This window comes from Eriocheir sinensis, chromosome 3 (genome assembly GCF_024679095.1).
Source record: "Eriocheir sinensis breed Jianghai 21 chromosome 3, ASM2467909v1, whole genome shotgun sequence".
Classification (NCBI taxonomy): Eukaryota; Metazoa; Arthropoda; class Malacostraca; order Decapoda; family Varunidae; genus Eriocheir; species Eriocheir sinensis.
This window is the reverse complement of record NC_066511.1, coordinates 19,986,566-20,005,587: the sequence shown is the minus strand read 5'-3', so window position 1 is coordinate 20,005,587 and position 19,022 is coordinate 19,986,566. Positions and strand designations below refer to the sequence as shown.

General features: G+C 38.7%; 1 protein-coding gene and 1 long non-coding RNA gene across 7 annotated transcripts in view; one reads left to right on the top strand and one right to left on the bottom strand.

Moving 5' to 3' along the window:
• Window positions 1-19,022, top strand: part of LOC127006262 (uncharacterized) — a 53,235-nt gene that overhangs the window by 959 nt on the left and 33,254 nt on the right. For all 6 annotated transcript variants that reach the window (XR_007759375.1, XR_007759373.1, XR_007759371.1 and 3 more), the window contains exon 2: window positions 8,144-8,299. This is a non-coding gene — a long non-coding RNA (uncharacterized LOC127006262). The remainder of the gene's footprint in view (window positions 1-8,143; window positions 8,300-19,022) is intronic.
• LOC127006257 (protein lifeguard 4-like) lies at window positions 761-12,529 on the bottom strand. Its single transcript, XM_050875897.1, has 5 exons — window positions 12,333-12,529; window positions 8,970-9,144; window positions 7,384-7,575; window positions 6,748-6,880; window positions 761-4,822 (listed from the first exon to the last, which is right to left on the bottom strand). Exons 1-5 carry the CDS (start codon window positions 12,445-12,447, stop codon window positions 4,706-4,708), a joined length of 732 nt encoding a protein of 243 aa, XP_050731854.1. The 5' UTR covers window positions 12,448-12,529; the 3' UTR covers window positions 761-4,705.

Below are 19,022 nucleotides of genomic sequence, written 5' to 3'. Positions count from 1 at the left end.
CAATTCAGCGTCAGTAGGTTACTATCATTAGTATCGATAGCTCACCACATCAGAGGTGTTAGCCAATGAATATTTTGAATTTGCTGATTGTCGGCAAAATTGCAAAAATAAATGACATGTGATAAAGGCAAGTCAAATCAAGAAATGGTGACAGCAGGACTTGTATGTAGAAGGCATGAAATTAACAAAAAATGAAAGACTGGGAAATAGATTATATTAAAAGACTCTAGGGGAAGGTAATTTAGCAGACGGTGTGATAAATGAAGAAATTCACAGAACATTTACATCGAAATTGTAAGCTAGAGGAGCAGGACAGAAAAAAATGGCAATGCTTGGTAAGAGGCTAATGTCCTGCAGTGGAATGATGCAGTCTGATAATGATGGTGAGAAGCTTCTACAATGAATATTTTCATCTAATAAATTAATTAGCTGATTTTTCTCATGAGCCTTCACCCTCATCCTCACTGCATGATATAGGAAGAGTTATTTGAAATGCTACATGGGGAAAGTTGGAAAGTTTCATTTAGTCAACGCAACATCTGTGGTCATATGCCGGAGAGAGACAGAAGGGGAAGGAATTATAGAAGGGAACAGATCCCAGGAGACAGGACACAACCCCCAATTAATACCTGGTACCCATTCATTGCTGGGTGGACAGGGGTGTAGGGTATCAGAAAAGCCGCCCAAATTTCTCCACTCCGCCCGGGAATCGAACCCGGGCTCTCTCGGTTGTACTACATGGGGAAAATAAAACTAAAAATATGGCCTTATAGTTTATAAAATATATATTTAATTATATAATCACATCAAGGTCAATAAATACTTCTTTGAAATCACTGTGACAATAATAAACATCTTTCCCCATAGCAGTGTACAGATATCACAACCAAGTGGAGCCTGTTACAGTTTGTGCGATTCCCTTTTAAGACGCTGACTAACAGAACAAAATATACATCAAATGAACTGATAATCACTGATGGCTACATTTCATATAGATCTATATATAATCATCTACTAAATCTATTAGTATTAGAAGTGGTGAGAAAAGAAAAACATTAAAAACTCAGAGAACATAGGTTTTGCTCAATAACATTGGTTTACACTAAACAGATAATGATGATAAATGTAAAAAACAATTATGGTTACAATATGTAAGAATATATATATATGAATGTACAGTATATAGTATACTGTTCCTTTTTTTTTTTTTTTTTCAATAATTCAGGTTCTGATAATTATAATTTATCAATTCAAATTTCATAAAAAGAGGTACCTGGAGTGGTCAGTTACTTGATGGTTGGATAGTATGAACTTTAATGTATATAATTTGATTCTGTTGATGTTTTATAACACCAGGGGTGGACATCAGTGCATTAAAATACTGCTCATTTCAAGACAGATTTTGTTTGTAATGTATGTATAAATAAAAAGCTAGCAGTGCATATATCTTGCAGAAACTTTTCAGATAGTGTATACTGCACTAACAATGTCCCTTGATTTTACCTGCAATTGATAGTCCTGCTCTTGTGAGGATGCCATATATTGCCTGTTATCAACATTACATTTATATGTACCAGGCAGACATGCATACATCAAACCTCACCTGCACCGTAATTTTTTAATCACGTGTACAAACTTGTTCTTTGGCAAAGAATAAGTAACTTTATCTTTTCTGAGTGAAATTATGTTCCATTTGTAGGGTTGCTGCATCCCTCATTGGCAGGAATTTCTATGCTTGTTACAATTACTCTGTACATTAGACTGAGGAATCATATACTGAAAAAATTACTCACTGCCTATATCTGAAACCCACCATACTTTGGAGGGTATTAGACTAGCATGTCTCAGATCAAGGAAATGGACACAGGTGAGGCTGAGGGATTCTGACCCTCTGCACGTATCATTGTAAGCTTGTAGGCTTGAAAGGCACCGGTGGTAACTTCCAAAAGCTATGTATTGAGAGCATGACACCTTAAAAAGGACCTTCAGTGAAATTACATAAGTGAACTTTCTTGTACAGGTGATTATATAGCTTCTATGATACAGAAGGTTGAGGACAGTCTTCCATCATTATGATCTCATCAAAATGGTCACATAGCAGTTTTTTTTTCTTTTTCTAATATCCACCCTGTGTATTTTCTTGGACATAGGAAGAAACATCTCTTGATTTCATTTAATATGAGAGAGAGAGAGAGAGAGAGAGAGAGAGAGAGAGAGAGAGAGAGAGAGAGAGAGAGAGAGAGAGAGAGAGAGAGAGAGAGAGAGAGAGAGAGAGAGAGAGAGAGAGAGAGAGAGAGAGAGAGAGAGAGAGAGAGAGAGAGAGAGAGAGAGAGAGAGAGAGAGAGAGAGAGAGAGAGAGAGCGAGCACCAACAAAAATTGCAAGATGCCATTCTTGGCAAATAAATATCATGTTATCACACACAGCACTAGATAGAGCTACCATTGGGCCTTGGTGCTGCAAGTAATTCTGGGCCCCTAAGTATCTTAATTTACACACATCATGCCCAGGTGGCCGGGCCCCCTATGAGGCCGGGCCCTGGTGCTGAGATACCAGCTCCCCCCTCTCTCTTGGGCCCTGATCACACACGATGTTTTGAGATGTGTTATGGATTACCCATTGTTTCAAATTTTACGTCACAAATTGAAAAGTTGGCACCAGATTGAGAAACTATATTTACTTTATTGTTCCTGGATACTCAATTTAACAGCTATGTCTGTGAAAAATGTGATAATTACTGAACATTTATATACGCAATTTATGATGATGTTCTGAGATGCGTTCAAATTTTACATCACAAATTGAAAAGCTGGCACCAGATTGAGAAATTATATTTACTTTATTGTTCCTGGATACTCAATTTAACAGCTATGTCTGTGAAAAATGTGATAATTACTGAACATTTATATGTGCAATTTATTTTTAATTAAGGTAGTTAGAATCACCATCTGTGAGAGTATATGTAGAATTTTGGCCATGTATTTCTCATCCAGTTTTTGTTCCATCTAAATTCCCCATCAAATATCATGGACAATTAGTAATAAGCACGCTAAACCTTACCCTTTTAATAAGCTACTCCTGTTGTAGCAGCATAGTATCACTCCTCATGGAAGCTACACATTCTTGAATGATATTGTGAGGTTATGTTCAACAGAATATTCAAGATCATTATAACTTCATTTAGTACTAAAATATATATGAATACTAAGTGTTTATTATTGCCTTTTCTCAACCATGTCATGTGGACAATAATTGTTAGAAACAGCAGTATGACATATTTCTAATATAAAATGGAAAAGAATGTGTTTAGAACCACATCTGTAATTTTATGTACAGTCACTACATAAATATGTTTATTCTATCTTAACAAATATTTATGTTTTTAAAAAATCTGATAAAAGTAAATTATATATCCATATTTTGTCTTTTGAGGAATGGGGATTAAAAATGTCTGTAGTCTACTGCCATAAAAAAAAAACTAAAGGAATGCAACTCCTACATAAAATTCAAGGAGCCTTCTCTCAAATACTTTTGCCAACATCTGAAAAAGGGTCAAATAGCATTTTCAGGTCCCCCACTTTGCCTCTTTGGGAAATGGGGTCACAAGTGATAATCATCAATTTTGATGGCAATTATTTCCATTAGTTTTTTAAATTAAATATATACTCTACCAAACAAAAAAAAGTTCAGAATCGCACATATCAATTAGGGGACAGCAAAAATCAAAGTGATTATGATGCAACATTTCTCATCACACTGTAAGATATTCTGAAGGTGACTGAACAGATGCAAAAATTTGTAATTTATTTTATTATATTTATGCTATGGATATGATCAAGGAATTCCAAGACATAGAAAAATAAAACCAATATATAACTCTGACCACAACATACCTCACTTTAATGCAGCATTACTAATTAATGAAAAAATCATCAGATTTCTTGCTATGAAATTGTTTAAGAATAGCCTATTAGAGAATCAAATGGTGCCAGCTCTGAGACAGGTTCACTCACTATCATCACCTTAATCCCCTATGGGACACCAGGAAAGACTCTGAATGCAAGTAGTTTTGGTCCAAGGGAGGAAGACTGCCACTGAAGGGCAACACTTCTGTTTGTACATAACATCACAATAGGAGACATGACAGTAATTCTTACCTACATTAAGTGAGCTAAGACAAAGCCTGCCTCAATTGTTTTTTGCTTAACAGCCAAAAATGTTTCACTTTTGATGGTCTATGTACCTTTATATGAATGGACTTCGATAATCCTCAAAACCCCATTTCCCACATAGGTAGGGTGGGTAATATTTTGGTCTGGGGTAACTATTGGAATCCTGCAAAAACACAGTAACTTTTAGGGTGGTGGTTCAAATTTTGAACAAATTGCACTTCTTTGATGAATGCTTTCATCTCAAGACCTGAGAGGGGAAGAGCACACTATCAATTTTGCTAAGCCATATAGAGTTAGGGTAGTGTCAGATCTGGTTAGGTGAAAAGTTGTGCTGCTGGTTCTTAGTGGTTTGCAATGTATTCCTGTGCTCAGGTGCTGTATTACATTAATTTCATTATTGTCATGAACCATTGAAATTGAGCTCATTAAACTGGAGTATGTGCTGCGCAAGCATAACAAAAGAACAAAAATCTTACAAACATATACATATCAATTTAACCTCTCACATATAATTTATGGTAATTCTCCAATGACTTAGCCTCTCCTGTCACCAAATATGCGAAGCAGTTCAAGGAAGAGGTTCACAATGTCCAAGTACAGGTTGATGGTGGCCAAAATGTATTCTTCCGGAGACAATTTCTGCATCATCATCTGAAAGAAGACAACTTTCTAAAAAAGAAGCAAATTTAATAAAACATGGTTATCATCTACATAAATTCCATGCAAACAATAGGAGCAGTCCTTCATCCCACAGTTACTCGCTGCCAATGTACATTCTACAGTTTGATAAATATATAAAATACATAGGAGGTCACTTTGACATGAATAAAATTGCATAAAAGCTTGTCCCACAAGAACTATGAGGGAAAATATTATTGCATGTGTAATGGTTGGTTTGACTTGGCAAAAATCCAAGGGATTTGCTTCAAACTTTTACCACAGTAGATGGCACACATCCAATCTAGCTGCTCATCCTCACCTGTAGGTTTGTTCAAATTTATTGATAAATTATCATATTGATAAAGTATCATCTGAATCAACTTAGGTATGATAAATTGTAGTACTTCCATGCTCATTCAGCCATGTTTTCTATGGCAAGAGATTCCAAGTTGTGACTTACTCAAAAGAAAAGCGAAAACGGAGTAGTGCATAGCAGTTATAATATTCCCTAAACATTCTCGCTTATACCAATAGTAATTTATTATATATCACTGAAAAAATACTGCAGTAAACTACTCGTTTGTTATTAACCCCCTTTGACCGCAAAAGTTTTTCTCGGGAGATCCCCCTGAATGCAAAAGTCAGCGGAAAATGAACTTTGAAATGGAGAAAACGTCATAAAAGGCGTTTTATAGAAAATTTTCTGGCGCATCCTGCTGTGAAATCCGTTTCTTTCTAGGTTGTCGCATTTGGCTGGAATTCCAAGATTCCCAAAAAATTCCAACTTATACTGGTACGACGTACAGAAAAAATTATTGAAGAAAAGTTGCTCATTTTATCACGATGGAGTCTGTAAAATATAGTTTATAATCTTTGACACGGAAATAGACTGCCTACAGAGAGCCAAAGTTGCAGTGAAATTTGAAAAATAACTTTTGTAAAGTTTTGTAATTTGTTTCATTTTGAAATGAACATCATTGAATAAAAATTATAGGAAAGCATCCTTATAACTCTACTATGAAATCAGATTTTTACTTGGACTGACTGTTTGGCTGGAATTCCACGATTCTCAAAAATTCCAACTTTTTACTAGTGAGACGTACAGGAAAATTTATTGAAGAAAAGTTGCTCATTTTCTCATAATTGAGTGTGAACAACATAGTTTATAATCTTATACCCGGAAATTTACTGCCTACAGAGAGCCAGTTACAGTGAAACTCGAAAAATAATTTTTGTAATTTTTTTTTTTCATTCTGGAATGAATTTCACTGAATAAAAGTTGTAGAAAATCATCCATATAACTCAACTGTGAAATCAGATTATGATTTGGACAGACCGTTTAGCTTGAATTCCATGATTTCCAAAAAAATCCAACTTCCACTTCCCACTCCTCTGAACATTCCTGTGAACAAGATAGTGGTTCATCTAGATTCTAGAACATCACGTATATCAGTGGAGGTGTCAAGACTATGCTCAGCATGCACACAACGAGCAGAAACTAAAGGAAGACCACTGAAACAAGACGGCTCAGGGAACATAATCGCACTGCAGACACCATGATGCATAGGCAGGAACTGTAGGCTAATTTTAGCACGGAGTGGTGGTAAGGGACAAAAGAGGTGCCAGTCAGTCACTTAGCATCGACAGAGACGTAGTTACGCGCGGCCTTCAAATTCCGGATAGCTTCTTGCTCTCCAGCGCTGGCGTCACGCTCGTTGCCTACGTCTGATAGAACTATATGACGCCAACGGCATCAGCATCATTATGGGGTTAAGAATTGAAAGGATGCAAAGGCTTTGTGATGTTCATCTTGCCTAGCTCTAATGTATTGTGAAGTCAAATTTTTAGGAAGCACCCATACTAACCGGAAACATTAGTTTGAAGGTATATAACACTGATGAAAACCCCTTACTTACCTGAGTATCATACACAATGAAGAGACAGAAAATTAGAGCAGATCCTCCAGCTAAAGCCAACTCCATGCCACTGCTTCCCAGGAATACATTCATCACTCCAAGGCCAATCATCAGCATAAGAGCAACAAGCAATCTGTAAATAAGAAAAATATATATGATAAGTAGATGCTAGAGTATTCACCCTGTCTGTCTAGTTTGACCTCTACTTCTTATGTCTCCATCAAGGAGGTAGTTACAGCAGCAGAGCGCTAAGGGTTTCTTGCCGACATTACTTTCTTGAGTATTTTCATTTAGGGGTTAAACAACTTCTACATTTGCTGAACGTGTGGTAACCTCATAAGAGTGTAGCTGAATTTGTGCATAGCAGTGGTGAATACAGTTCCTTGATTAAATCCTGACATTTGCTGACCTTACAATTGTTTTTAAGTAGCCAAAGATCACTCAACACTGTCCTTTCTCTTTTCAGTAAAGCCTCTTGCTGATGTCACTTTGGATAATATGTACTCATTAAATGAGGTTTGTTGCATATGAGAATAGTGAAATAAAAAAATTCCTGTTATAATTCTGGCAATGAAGTGGAAGCTTTATATGTGCCAAATTATTCAAACAACAAGGCAATATCACCCAATTACTCACCCAGCTCCTATATTTGTAAAGTCTCTCTTTGTCTGGAAAGTGTATGCTGTGAGGCCTCCTGTGATGAGCAGGGTCATGAAGAAAGCTTTCACAACCACCTCAGCCTCATACATACTGACTGCCACTCCAACTGTGACTGCTTCCACCACGGTGAATGCTGCCAACAACATGAAGTTGATGGGAACATGGTGCCTGCCAAAAACAATTTTTTAATTAGGAATGGAAGTAAACAATAACTATGTGAAAAAAATACACAATTCACTATGTGGAGCACAATGTTATATCATGGATAATAGTGACCTGTGAGAATAGTATTTGATACTTTGACTTACATTCATGAGGTCCAGTGTTCTAACTGTAGATAATCCAAGTGAATTTTGGCAACTTAATTATTTAACCTTCTGCAGTGTGAGCCACAGCTCAGGCTGTGATAAGTTCAAACATGTCTCACAAAAGTTACAGGCACAGTAGGCATTAACTAGCCCTAGCAGCATGTAGGGGAACCTCTCACCTCATCCTGCCCTGCCCCTCAACCTCAGTAGGCCTCTAGGTACTAAGGGCAACAGAAATTAATCATCATCTGAAAACCATCCCTTCCCTTCCTTCTTGCAATTTTAGTGTTGCCAAGCATAAAACTATAGTATTTTCTTCACTGTTTTACAAGCTAGAAGTATGTATTTTATAATTCCATATATTAAAACATTCCTCTTCCATTTTCATATAGCTATATACAATAAAAGTCTGTCAATACCATTTGCAGTGGACCAGCCTCACGCCGAAATGGGTCACGGCAGCTCAGAAATGGATGACGAACGAGTTTGTTACGTATGAGGAAATCTCAAAGTACAAGAGAAGCATATACAGTGGCTGAGAGACCACCAGTAAGGTGGATTGGTATGGCTGAAGAAAACATGAGGTAGGTGGACACTTGCTCAGTTGAAAAAAGGCACGTTACCAAAAATCAATTATTGAGAGCCTAGATTAAATTGCTGATTTTGGTGAATTGCAACAGAAGAAATATATATACTCAGCAGTTTCATGAACACCTTATGTCACAGGTATTCCTTGAGAGCCTCTGTTGTTGGTGGTGAATGGTAATAGCAATAACCCATAAGCAGATGATATGTTTTATAATGTTTACTCAAACTAACAAGCTTGGAATAGCATGAGGAGAAACCAAATTGCTAACAAGGGCTCGAGCCTGCCTCATGCAGAGAATTAAGACTGGTACCCCAAAATTTAGTAAACTGGCTAAGTCAAGCTCAAGCCAGAGGATAATAATGAAAAGTGCTCAAGTAATAATGTATCAAAAGTGCAGTGAAAATGTTTTTTTCTTTGATAGGTAGCAAAGCTCTGGTGAAGGCCAGGTGGAAACAAATGAGGGAAAAAAAAGTAAAAATAATTGGGGAAGTAAGGGACGTAATAATTGTGTACAGGGTAAAGGTAAAGGTGGTGACTTTTCAGTCATGGACAACCCTTGAAAAGTTTCTGAAGAGAATGGTGTATCATATGATTATTCGCTTGTATATAAAATGTTTATAAAACAAAGTAGGTGTCTAGTAAAAATATGCCCTTGTTATTCTCACCTTTTCACATGGAGTGCAATAAGAAGTCCAAGTGCCAATGGTAGACACAATATGAGCATCCAGGGATTATCATGGATTGTTTGGCGAAGAACTGGGGTTTGGGCAAATCCTGCTGCAATGACTGTGGTCACTAGGATCTGGACAAATAAAAGTCCATAGACCTTGCGTAGAAATCCTGCAAAAGAAAAATACATAAAAACATGTAACTGATAACAATACACATGTGAAAAAGAAAAATACAGTGTGGTGTGTGTAGTACTCTGGTATACACAACAATCTTATAAGCATGAGCATAGAAAGGACCTACATAGACAGGTCAAAGTTTTGTACAGATTTGTAAATGCAGGAGCATTAAAGTAAAAATAGTTAGACGATTTAGAAGGGAGGTAGTGGCAGTGTGATTCAGCTGCAGACCAGACAGTCCAGCTTTTGAGCACCATGTTCTCCATTCAGCACCACCTCAAGCCAGATGTTAATTTATCCTCCCTTTGCAGGTCTGACTAAAAAGTTATATAAATTTTCTTGCATATACTCAACCAACCTAACCCAATAACCTCCTACATGAAGGGGTTTGCCCTCCTCCCAGTTAGTAGCCCCACAAATAACAGTGCTACTACTTACCATTACAGGAGAGGGTAGACTCTAGCAGTGTGAAAGAGGATATCGTGAAAACTATCACCAATTTCCAGAAACCATAGTGTTGACATGGACCTGCCATTTCTGAATCTTCATCTGACTGCCTCTCAAAATGCTAACTGCTACACAACTGTCTGAATCTTGGTCTTATAAATTATGGTCTCAAGTTTAATAGTTTAACTCTAAAATGACTTTATAGTACATACAGTACAATACCAAAACAATAATCCCTTATGAAAAAGCTTACTGTGTAGTATATCATAGCTGCATAGTAAGGAGTTCAGGTCCTTCACCGATAAACAAAAAAGTTTTAATATTAATATATATTTAATATTAATTATATATGTTACGGAGTCCTACAGTATTAAATCAGCATGCCTTTTAACTGATCTCCAATTCTCCATATAAAATCTATTAAGTGTCATAACAGTCATGATGACTAGGGCCACACTCCCGATGAATACTTGCATGCAATCTAATTTATAGTTAATATTGCTTGAACAAGGGACTTTCTAAGCTGAATATTACTAAAGGCCACATTATCCGGCCCTTTGGAGTGAAGGAGATGGAAATGCAATAGCTCTAATTTTTTTAGCTAAATGGGCTGAGACAAAATATTATGACGTTCCATTCAAATAACTTCATAGTATGGAAATATAGTAGAGGAGAAAGCATTGCTCACCTTACTTTATTTTTTTGCAAAAGAAAGCCATTATGATGCAAACTTGGCAGCCCTTTTTTTCCTTAATGTCTTTTTATAAGCATGATCCAAAGATGTGAAATCAGGCTTCCAGAGATATATGATCATTCTGGTGCATTAACCAAGTACATGTATCGACAGTGTGAGCTTCATGTTTAGGCAAAAATATATTTTGAATAAACATTGATACTTGGTAACCAAGAAACATTCCTGTATATATGCAAGACTGAGTTGTTGTGTTGGTATAACTCCAGAAGTAGACCCAGTTCAAGATGGCTGATGTGGCCACTATTGAACCTGAGAGCTGCCACTCCATATTCTTTTTAATCTAACAGATCCCTGCAAAAAAACTAATTGATAGTAACCTATTACCATTTAATAGCAATCTATCACTGCTAAGGATAGTATCCCACCTTTGCTGAAATAGTAAATTATTGCCATAAAATAGTAAAAGCAACATTTATAAAGTTTTTCTAATCTCAAAAACTTATAATATACAATGGCAAAACAATATGGCAGTGTGTTATGTGTACAAAGTACTTTACAGAGCAGTGGTGGGCACGGTTCTGCTAATCTTCTAACTGGTAATTAGCAAAGCTAACTTTTTCGTTAGCTTATTAGCATTTGCGCTAACTTTGGAAACAGTTAGCGGATCAATTAGCTTCTGCTAAGTGTAGTTCCTCCTCCACTAACTTTAAGTCCACTAAAAAATTCTTACAGGTTTGATCTTGTCCGTTGTGGGCAGACACAGTACCAGTTGAGTCATACGGCGCAATAATTCCAGGGCTTCCACTTTTGGGTAAATCACGACTTACTCCTTATGTTCTTATGTTAAAGTAGGGTATTTTAGGGTAATGCATCTTCCATTTCCAACTCTTTGAGCTCGGGATTTAATGACAAGAATTCAATATTTTCCACCTGATAAGAAATAAACTTAAAATAATAAAAATGTCAGTTATGGAAAAAAGTACTAAAAATGCGTAAATTTGCAGGAAATCTTGGGTAAAATATACGGATTTAGGATGAACTTCTTGTTGCTTGTTGGGCTCTTTGTTCAGTTCAGCTGCGACATTGTCACCGTGTAGTCACGTTCATTATTGTCGCCTTGTTTATCATTATCAACGTCGTGGAAGGTCACCAGAGTGAGGACGTTTCTGTTCCTCCTGTGGATGTTGACCATGTTAGGGAGCCGGCAGCAGCTGTGGGTGAGGTGGAGGACACTCAAGCTGATGGTCAGGAGTCCCAAAAGTTCCAGAACCCATGGCCCCACCAGAAGTACTTTGTCCTTAAATCAAGAGATATGACAAATGGCTATGACTTGCACTTCCGGTGGGTCATGTGTCAGCCCAAGGAGACCATCATTAACGGATAGACAGGGTTTTAAAGCCAAAATACTAAATCGAGTCTAAATCCATATAAAAAAAAAAGTTAGCGGTTAGCATTAGCTTCCACTAATTTCTTTATCAGTTTAGCAGTTTAGCGTAAGCAAAGCTACCTAACTTTTTAGTTAGTGGATTACCTGGTTAACGGTGCCCACCACTGTTAGAGCACAAAAGTGTCCACAGTAAGTTGCGTGTATCTATGGCATAATCCATGGTGTTTAGTGAAATAACTGAGTGCTGCTCAGTAAATAACCTAATCTAAAATGCTCAGCTATTACCATACCAAATTTGTTTAAGTGCTTTCATAGCTTGGGGGGGGTTTCCGGTACACAAGCAATAGCATCATTTTGACCCAGAAATGGTCTATGTCTCTGGAACAGACCGCTCAGGTTTGCTAAATAAAATCCGATAATTACATGTCATACGTATTTCCCGAGCGGGCCTCACCCATTGCGAAAATACGCTAAAAAAAGTTTACATTTAGCCTTTCAATGAATTTCAGTTTAGAGGCGCGGCGTAAATATCAAGGAGTTTCACATCTCAACATATCTGAGTGATGGCCCTCCGGGAGAACATAACGGAGCTCATTCTCCCCAGCCCTCCCCGCCCCGAGTGTTGAGGGAGCCGTGGCCCTGTATAACTCACCCATGCGGATGTAGATGTGGCTTGTCGCGACGTTAGACCCATACATAAAGTCGTCAACAATCCCTCCTTTTTCTGCCTGGCCCACATCCTGCGGAATTAACAGTGTGGTAGCCATCGTGCTGGTGTCTGAGGTTTCTGCGTCCGTGACCTTCCTCCTTCCAGCTGGTTCAGCGATGGCAGCTCCGACACAGCCAGACAGTTGACGGCTGCCGCAATAATCACAAATATCAACACTGTGCCAGCTTCAAGACAGTTTTAGGAACATTTAATTTGGTGTTCTACTAAATACATAAATGTAACAATAACTGGAAAAGATGGTTTCAGTATGAAAATGAATTAATATACAATAAATAAATAAAAATGTATGCGCGTCGACCCTGCACCTCAGAGATGTTTTGGTGTGCTGCCTTTACAACGGCTCTGTTTACTCAGCCATCGTAGAGCATTATTTAATTATTAATAAGTGCATAGATTCATATGAATATCTGTGTGTTATATTTTTTAAACGGATTGATGAGCATATCCTATGAAGATGGCCTTGCAAAGCAGTGCAATGCATTTACAGTATCACCGTTTGCGTGTGTAACTATGTACCTATGTTGGGTAGGCGGTGGCTGAATGGATAGCAAGACGGCCCCACGTTCAGGAGGACGCGAGTTCAATCCCCGACCGGTGCCACCAAGCTGGGATTTTTCAGCCGCCGCCGAGTGGCTTAAAACTACCCACATGCTGTCCAGAAGACCACCTATCAACCCGGACTCTAGATTCTAGGATTAAAGATGAGCTCCGGGAGGGCAGCATGAGCCAATGCAAGATGGCGCCACTATAAACACTCGCCTGCGCCAGAACGGGCTGGGCCGACCAACAGGCCCCACCGGGAAGAAGCCTTGGACCGACCATCAGGAATTCAGGATCCACCGGGAAGAAGCCTACCGACGCAATAGGCTACGACGTAGAAAAAAAAAAAAAACCTACGCTGCAACTCGAGCCTAATATTAAGTGATGAGTAGGGATGGGCAAGTACCGTTAATTTGAGTACCGGTAGTACCGGTACCGAAAACTCAAGTACCGTTAGTACCGGTACCGGTACCCGAAGGATTTTTTTTTTTTTTTCTTAATGACTTCTGATGAAATTCCCAAATAAATTTCTTGTAAAGAAAACTCTCTCTCTCTCTCTCCTTCAACTTAATATCAACTAGAGTAGAAATGCAACGTTTAGGAGCCTTCTGATTAATGTAAAATCACTTAGGTTTAAGGACAGACCACCTAGTCTGGACCATGGGGTCTGTGTGGTCTGATTTTCTATGTAAATCTATGTAAATCCCTCTCTCTCTGAATGAAGAGAATATTTATTTTTTCGATAAAAAAAATAGCATGTATAGTTATTATGGATGTACTCGATCATAGTCTAATAACAATAACAATATTTTAAAAGAAAAAAAAAAAATCGGAGAAGAATTATATCCAACAACTCAATAAATAAATAAATAATAAAATAATGGAAACGGGAGCTGTGATGAACGGAAGCAGGACAAAATGGGGAATTGGGGAGACGGCGAGGCAGGACTACCAGTACCGATACCGATACGGGAACCGATTCTTCGCGGTACCAGGTACCGGTACCTGGTACCGATACCTGGTATCGGTACCTGGTACCGCGAAGCCTCATGATCACTTGGGTTCCGGGAAGCTTAATGATCACTCGGCACTGCGCATTGCCGCTAGTACCGGTACCGTTTGGATCTTAGTGACGCTCAGCGCTCGCCCGCCTCCATGTGGTATGGGACCTGTGTGTAGACGCTGAGTCACCGTCTCCCCAAGTTCCCACCATTTTGTCCTGCTTTCCGTTTCCATCACAGCTCCCGTTTCCATTATTTTATTATTTTATTTATTTATTGGAGTAACTGGATAATTCTTCATGTCTGATTATTTTTCTTTTTTAGGTTGCTAATAAATATTTTTATTGTTATTAGACTATGATCGAGTAGTCGAGTACCCATATCACCGAGATATCCACTCACTGAGTGGTGATCTCTCTCTCTCTCTCTCTGAATGAAGTGAATATTTATTTTTTGGATAAAAAAATAGCATGTATAGTTATTATGGATGTACTCGATCATGGTCTAATAACAATAACAATATTTATTAGCAACCTAAAAAAAGAATCGGACATGAAGAATTATCAATAAATCCAATAAATAAATCCGAGCAACTGGTACCGGTACCGTACCGTTTACCTGGTACCGTTAGTACCGGTACTGGTACCGGTACCAGCCCACCCCTAATGATGGGATGAAGTACGTAGCTGACGCTTGATCATTTATAGGAAATCGCGTAAGAGACGGAAAGGAATAAGGATGGAATTGAAGGGGGAATTCATTGCAGAGTAAAAAACATAAAACAAAAATGGAGAAATATATGAATAATTTATTCTGATGTTAGGAAAAGACTGTCATACGATATGGGTTCATGTAGATATATTAAAAAGTCATAACATACAAAAATAGACAGCGAGTATAATTATGATGGGTGGATTAGTAATGTAAATAACTAACCACATATATTTAATATTCACCACCATCGACAAACAGGTCATCCTCGTTATCACTGTTGATGCTGATGCAGACGGAATATAATTTGTATTTATCCGCCATTAATTCAAGTCATATATATATATATATATATATATATATATATATATATATATATATATATATATATATATATATATATATATATATATATATATATATATATATATATATATATATATATATATATATATATATATATATATATATATATATATATATATATATATATATATATATATATATATATATATATATATATATATATATATATATATATATATACATAGAGAGAGATTTATATAGATTTACATAGAAAATCAGACCACACAGACCCCATGGTCCAGACTTGGTGGTCTGTCCTTAAACCTAAGTGATTTTACATTAATCAGAAGACTCCAAAACGTTGCATTTCTACTCTAGTTGATATTAAGTTGAAGGAAGTGACGGTCGAGCTTATTTTTGAAGGAGTCAATCGTGTTACACTGGATGATGGGAGCTTATTCCATTCTCGCACTACAACGTTGGTGAAGAAAAATTTGGTGCAGTCTGAATTACATCTGAGTTTTACGCCATTGTTCCTCGTGCGCAAAGTGTCATCGATCATAAACAATGTTGATCTGTCTACATTCGTGAAACCATTAAGTATTTTAAAACATTCGATCAGTTTTCCTCGGAGGCGACGTTTCTCAAGAGAGAACATGTTAAGGGTAGAAAGCCTTTCTTCGTAGGATTTGTTGCGCAAGGAAGGGATAATTTTCGTTGCCCGACGCTGAACACCTTCTAATTTAGCAATATCGTGTGCATGGTGAGGAGTCGAAATCTGTACCGCATATTCCAAGTGGGGTATGACTAAACTGTTGTAGAGCGGGAGTATTAGTTCTTTATTCTTATATATAAAGTTTCTTTTTATGAAGCCCATCTTTCTGTTCGCTTTATTTGCTGCATCGATGCTTTGCTGTGAGAATTTGAGGTTTGTCGCGATTTTGACCCCCAAGTCCTTGACGCATTGAACGCTTTTGAGTTTAACGCCGCGGATTTCGTAATCAAACTTTTATTCCTCGTTCCAACTTGAAGGACCTGGCACTTGTTCTACATAAGGGCATCTCCCATCTATCCGACCGTTGAAATTTTGTGCAAATCCTCTGAGGCTTTGCCTGTCTTCGTCAGTGAGAACCGAGTTACCAATCTTTGTGTCGTCTGCAAATTTACTAATGCGGTTATTGAGTCCAACATCCACGTCGTTGATGTAAATAATGAAGAGCACTGGGCCAAGAACCGAGCCCTGAGGGACGCCACTAGTGACAGGCGCCCACTCTGAGTTAAATCCGTCAATCACTACTCTTTGTTGTCTGTTGCTCAACCAATTCGCGATCCATTGGTTTACCTGACCGTCAATAGCTTTATGGTTAAATTAGTATATTAATTTATGATGCGGGACATAATCAAAAGCTTGCTGAAAATCAAGATAGACTACGTCCAGTGATTTGGTTACGTCATAAACAGTGAAGAGGTCGTTATAAAAGGTTAATAGATTTGATAGGCAGGATCTTTGTTTCGGAAGCCATGTTGTGAGTCCACAATTTATGAGTGGCTTTCAAGGTAACTCACAATTTTGTCTCTAATTATGCCCTCAAGTAGCTTACCTACAACCGAAGTTAGACTAATGGGCCTGTAATTACCTGGTACTTTTTTTGTCTCCTTTCTTAAAATCGGTGTCACGTTAGCCTTTTTCCAATCTGAAGGGACAATGCCTTGTCGCAAGGACATATTGAATACGGTTGTGAGGGAGGAGAGTATTTCGCTCTTTGTTTCTTTCAGCAGAGTTGGATACTTTATACTTTTTATCAGGTCCAGGACTTTATTTGTTTTAAGTGATTTGAGGGCTTTAAGGACTTCATCGGGTTTTATTTCAAAGTTAGACAATGCATGCTCGATTTACATTAGTACTGGTGTTGGTGGTGGTGGTGGAGGACTGTTATTATTAAACACCGAGGAAAAGTAATTATTTAATAGGTTTGCAACGTGTTGGCTGTCAGTCACTAGTGCACCGTCGCTGTTTATTAAAGGTCCAATTCCACTTCTGATCGCCTTTCTGTTGTTTATGTAACTGAAGAAGGATTTCGGATTATTTTTACAGTTGGCTGCAATAATTTCTTCGTAGCTACGCTTTGCCTGATGCACTAATCTTTTCGTCGCCTTGCATCATTGTAAAGTCTAATGTTTTCAGGCGTGCTTTGGTCTTTCTTTAACCTGTAAGACAATTTTCTCTCCTTGACTGAGTGTTTAATTTCGCTATTAAACCAAGGTGGACTTTTATTAGTGTTAATTCGCTTCTCGCACAAGGGGACAAATGTGTCCTGCTGAGTGAGTAAGTGAGTTTTAAAGTTTAGCCAGGCGTCCTCTGCATTGCCGTCATCTGATAGTTGCATATCTATTAGTTTTCGTCGGATTTCTACGAAGTTGGCTCTTTTGAAATTGGGCACCTTAACTTTATTTTCAGTCACCGATGTTTGAGCTCTAATGTCAACGCGCACTAGTTTATGATCGCAGGAACCGAGGTGTTCTCCTACCGTGACATTACTGACTAGGTAATGTCGAGTTGGTTCAGAAACCATTTGGCTTAGATAATTTTCCTCTAGAAATTCGATCATTCTATGGGACTCACCTTCTGTACCCGACAGTGTCGCCCAGTCGATATGGGGGAGGTTAAAGTCTCCTAGTATCAGTGAGTCGCTGTTATTAAGTGACTGCCTTAAGACGCTGTACATTTCAAGATCGCCATCAAGTGATTGCCCCGGAGGCCTGTAAGTGACAGATATATTTAAATTGACTTTTGCAATGTTTACTCGCACGCACAAATGTTCAACGTTACTGTTTCTTGGTGTTTTGTCAGTAGGTTGCAAGTAGCTTTTGACAAAAAGGGCGACACCACCCCCTCTACGGTTTACACGATCATTGTTGAAGAATCTATAGCCATCTATGTTATATTCGGAACTTAAATCAATATTAGTGGTGTCGATAAATGTTTCGGTTATAGCAATTACGTCAAAGTTTTCTGTCAGAGCAAGACATCGCAGTTCATCAAATTTGTTTCTTAGGCTACGCGCATTGAAACTAAGGACTCTTAGGTTATCTTGAAGCTTGGTAATAGAGTTACTGGAGGGTTCAATGTTACGAGTCTGTTGCGGTGTGAGGTGTCTATTTACACGGGCGGGATGGAAGGACGTGGCTGAGAGTCGTGGTTTGTTTTTTGGGGGTTTAGTACGGGGGTGTTGTGGAGCCTTCCAAAAATGGCTGCCCCCCTGGGGGGCAGGTGTATTCCGTCCCATTGGAAAGTCTACTCTGGCCGTAGAAATCGTTCCAGGCGTTAAAGAATTCGACGTCAAGCTCTCCGCAGAGAGTCTGCAGGCGGTTGTTGAGGCTGAAGGCCAGAAGTCGCCCTCATCCCATGTCCGTGGTAGAATTCCTGAAATCAAAATATTAGGGGATTTAGTCTTATACTGCTGGATGAGCCTACGGTACTTGTCCAGCAGTTCCTCAGACCGGGTCGTGGTGACGTCGTTTGTACCTGTGTGGAGAACAAAGAGTGAGTCATTAGAGGCCTCAGCGGAGACCTCGTCCAGGGCAGCTGTGATGTCGTCAACACCAGCTCCAGGATAACAGTAGTTACGCCTACGACGGGGGACTCTGCCACAGAATTCAACCACCTGATGGCGAATCATAGAGTCACCGACCAAGAAGGTGCTCTGTTCCTCGTCCTCCTCCTCCAGTATGGCAAATCTGTTGTAGCAATGAGTAGGATAAATGGCTCTAGGGGCGGGTCTGGCTCCTCCTCTCACGGGGTGAAGCATTCAGCGTCAGCTCTACCGGTTCCTGTGACGTGCCTTCTTCGGAAGGTGGCTGGGCATCGAGTGCAGGTGAGGAGGGTGATGAGGCGTCAATTGCAGGAGGGGCGACGATGTTGGCCTGGATAAACTCCTGCAAGGTATCAACAGTACTTGTTAGTTCGGTGATCTTCTTCTCGCCAGCCGTTAGCCTTTCGTCCTGTTGAAGGAGTCTCGTTTCCATCTGCTGAGTCAACAGGCAGATCTTGCAG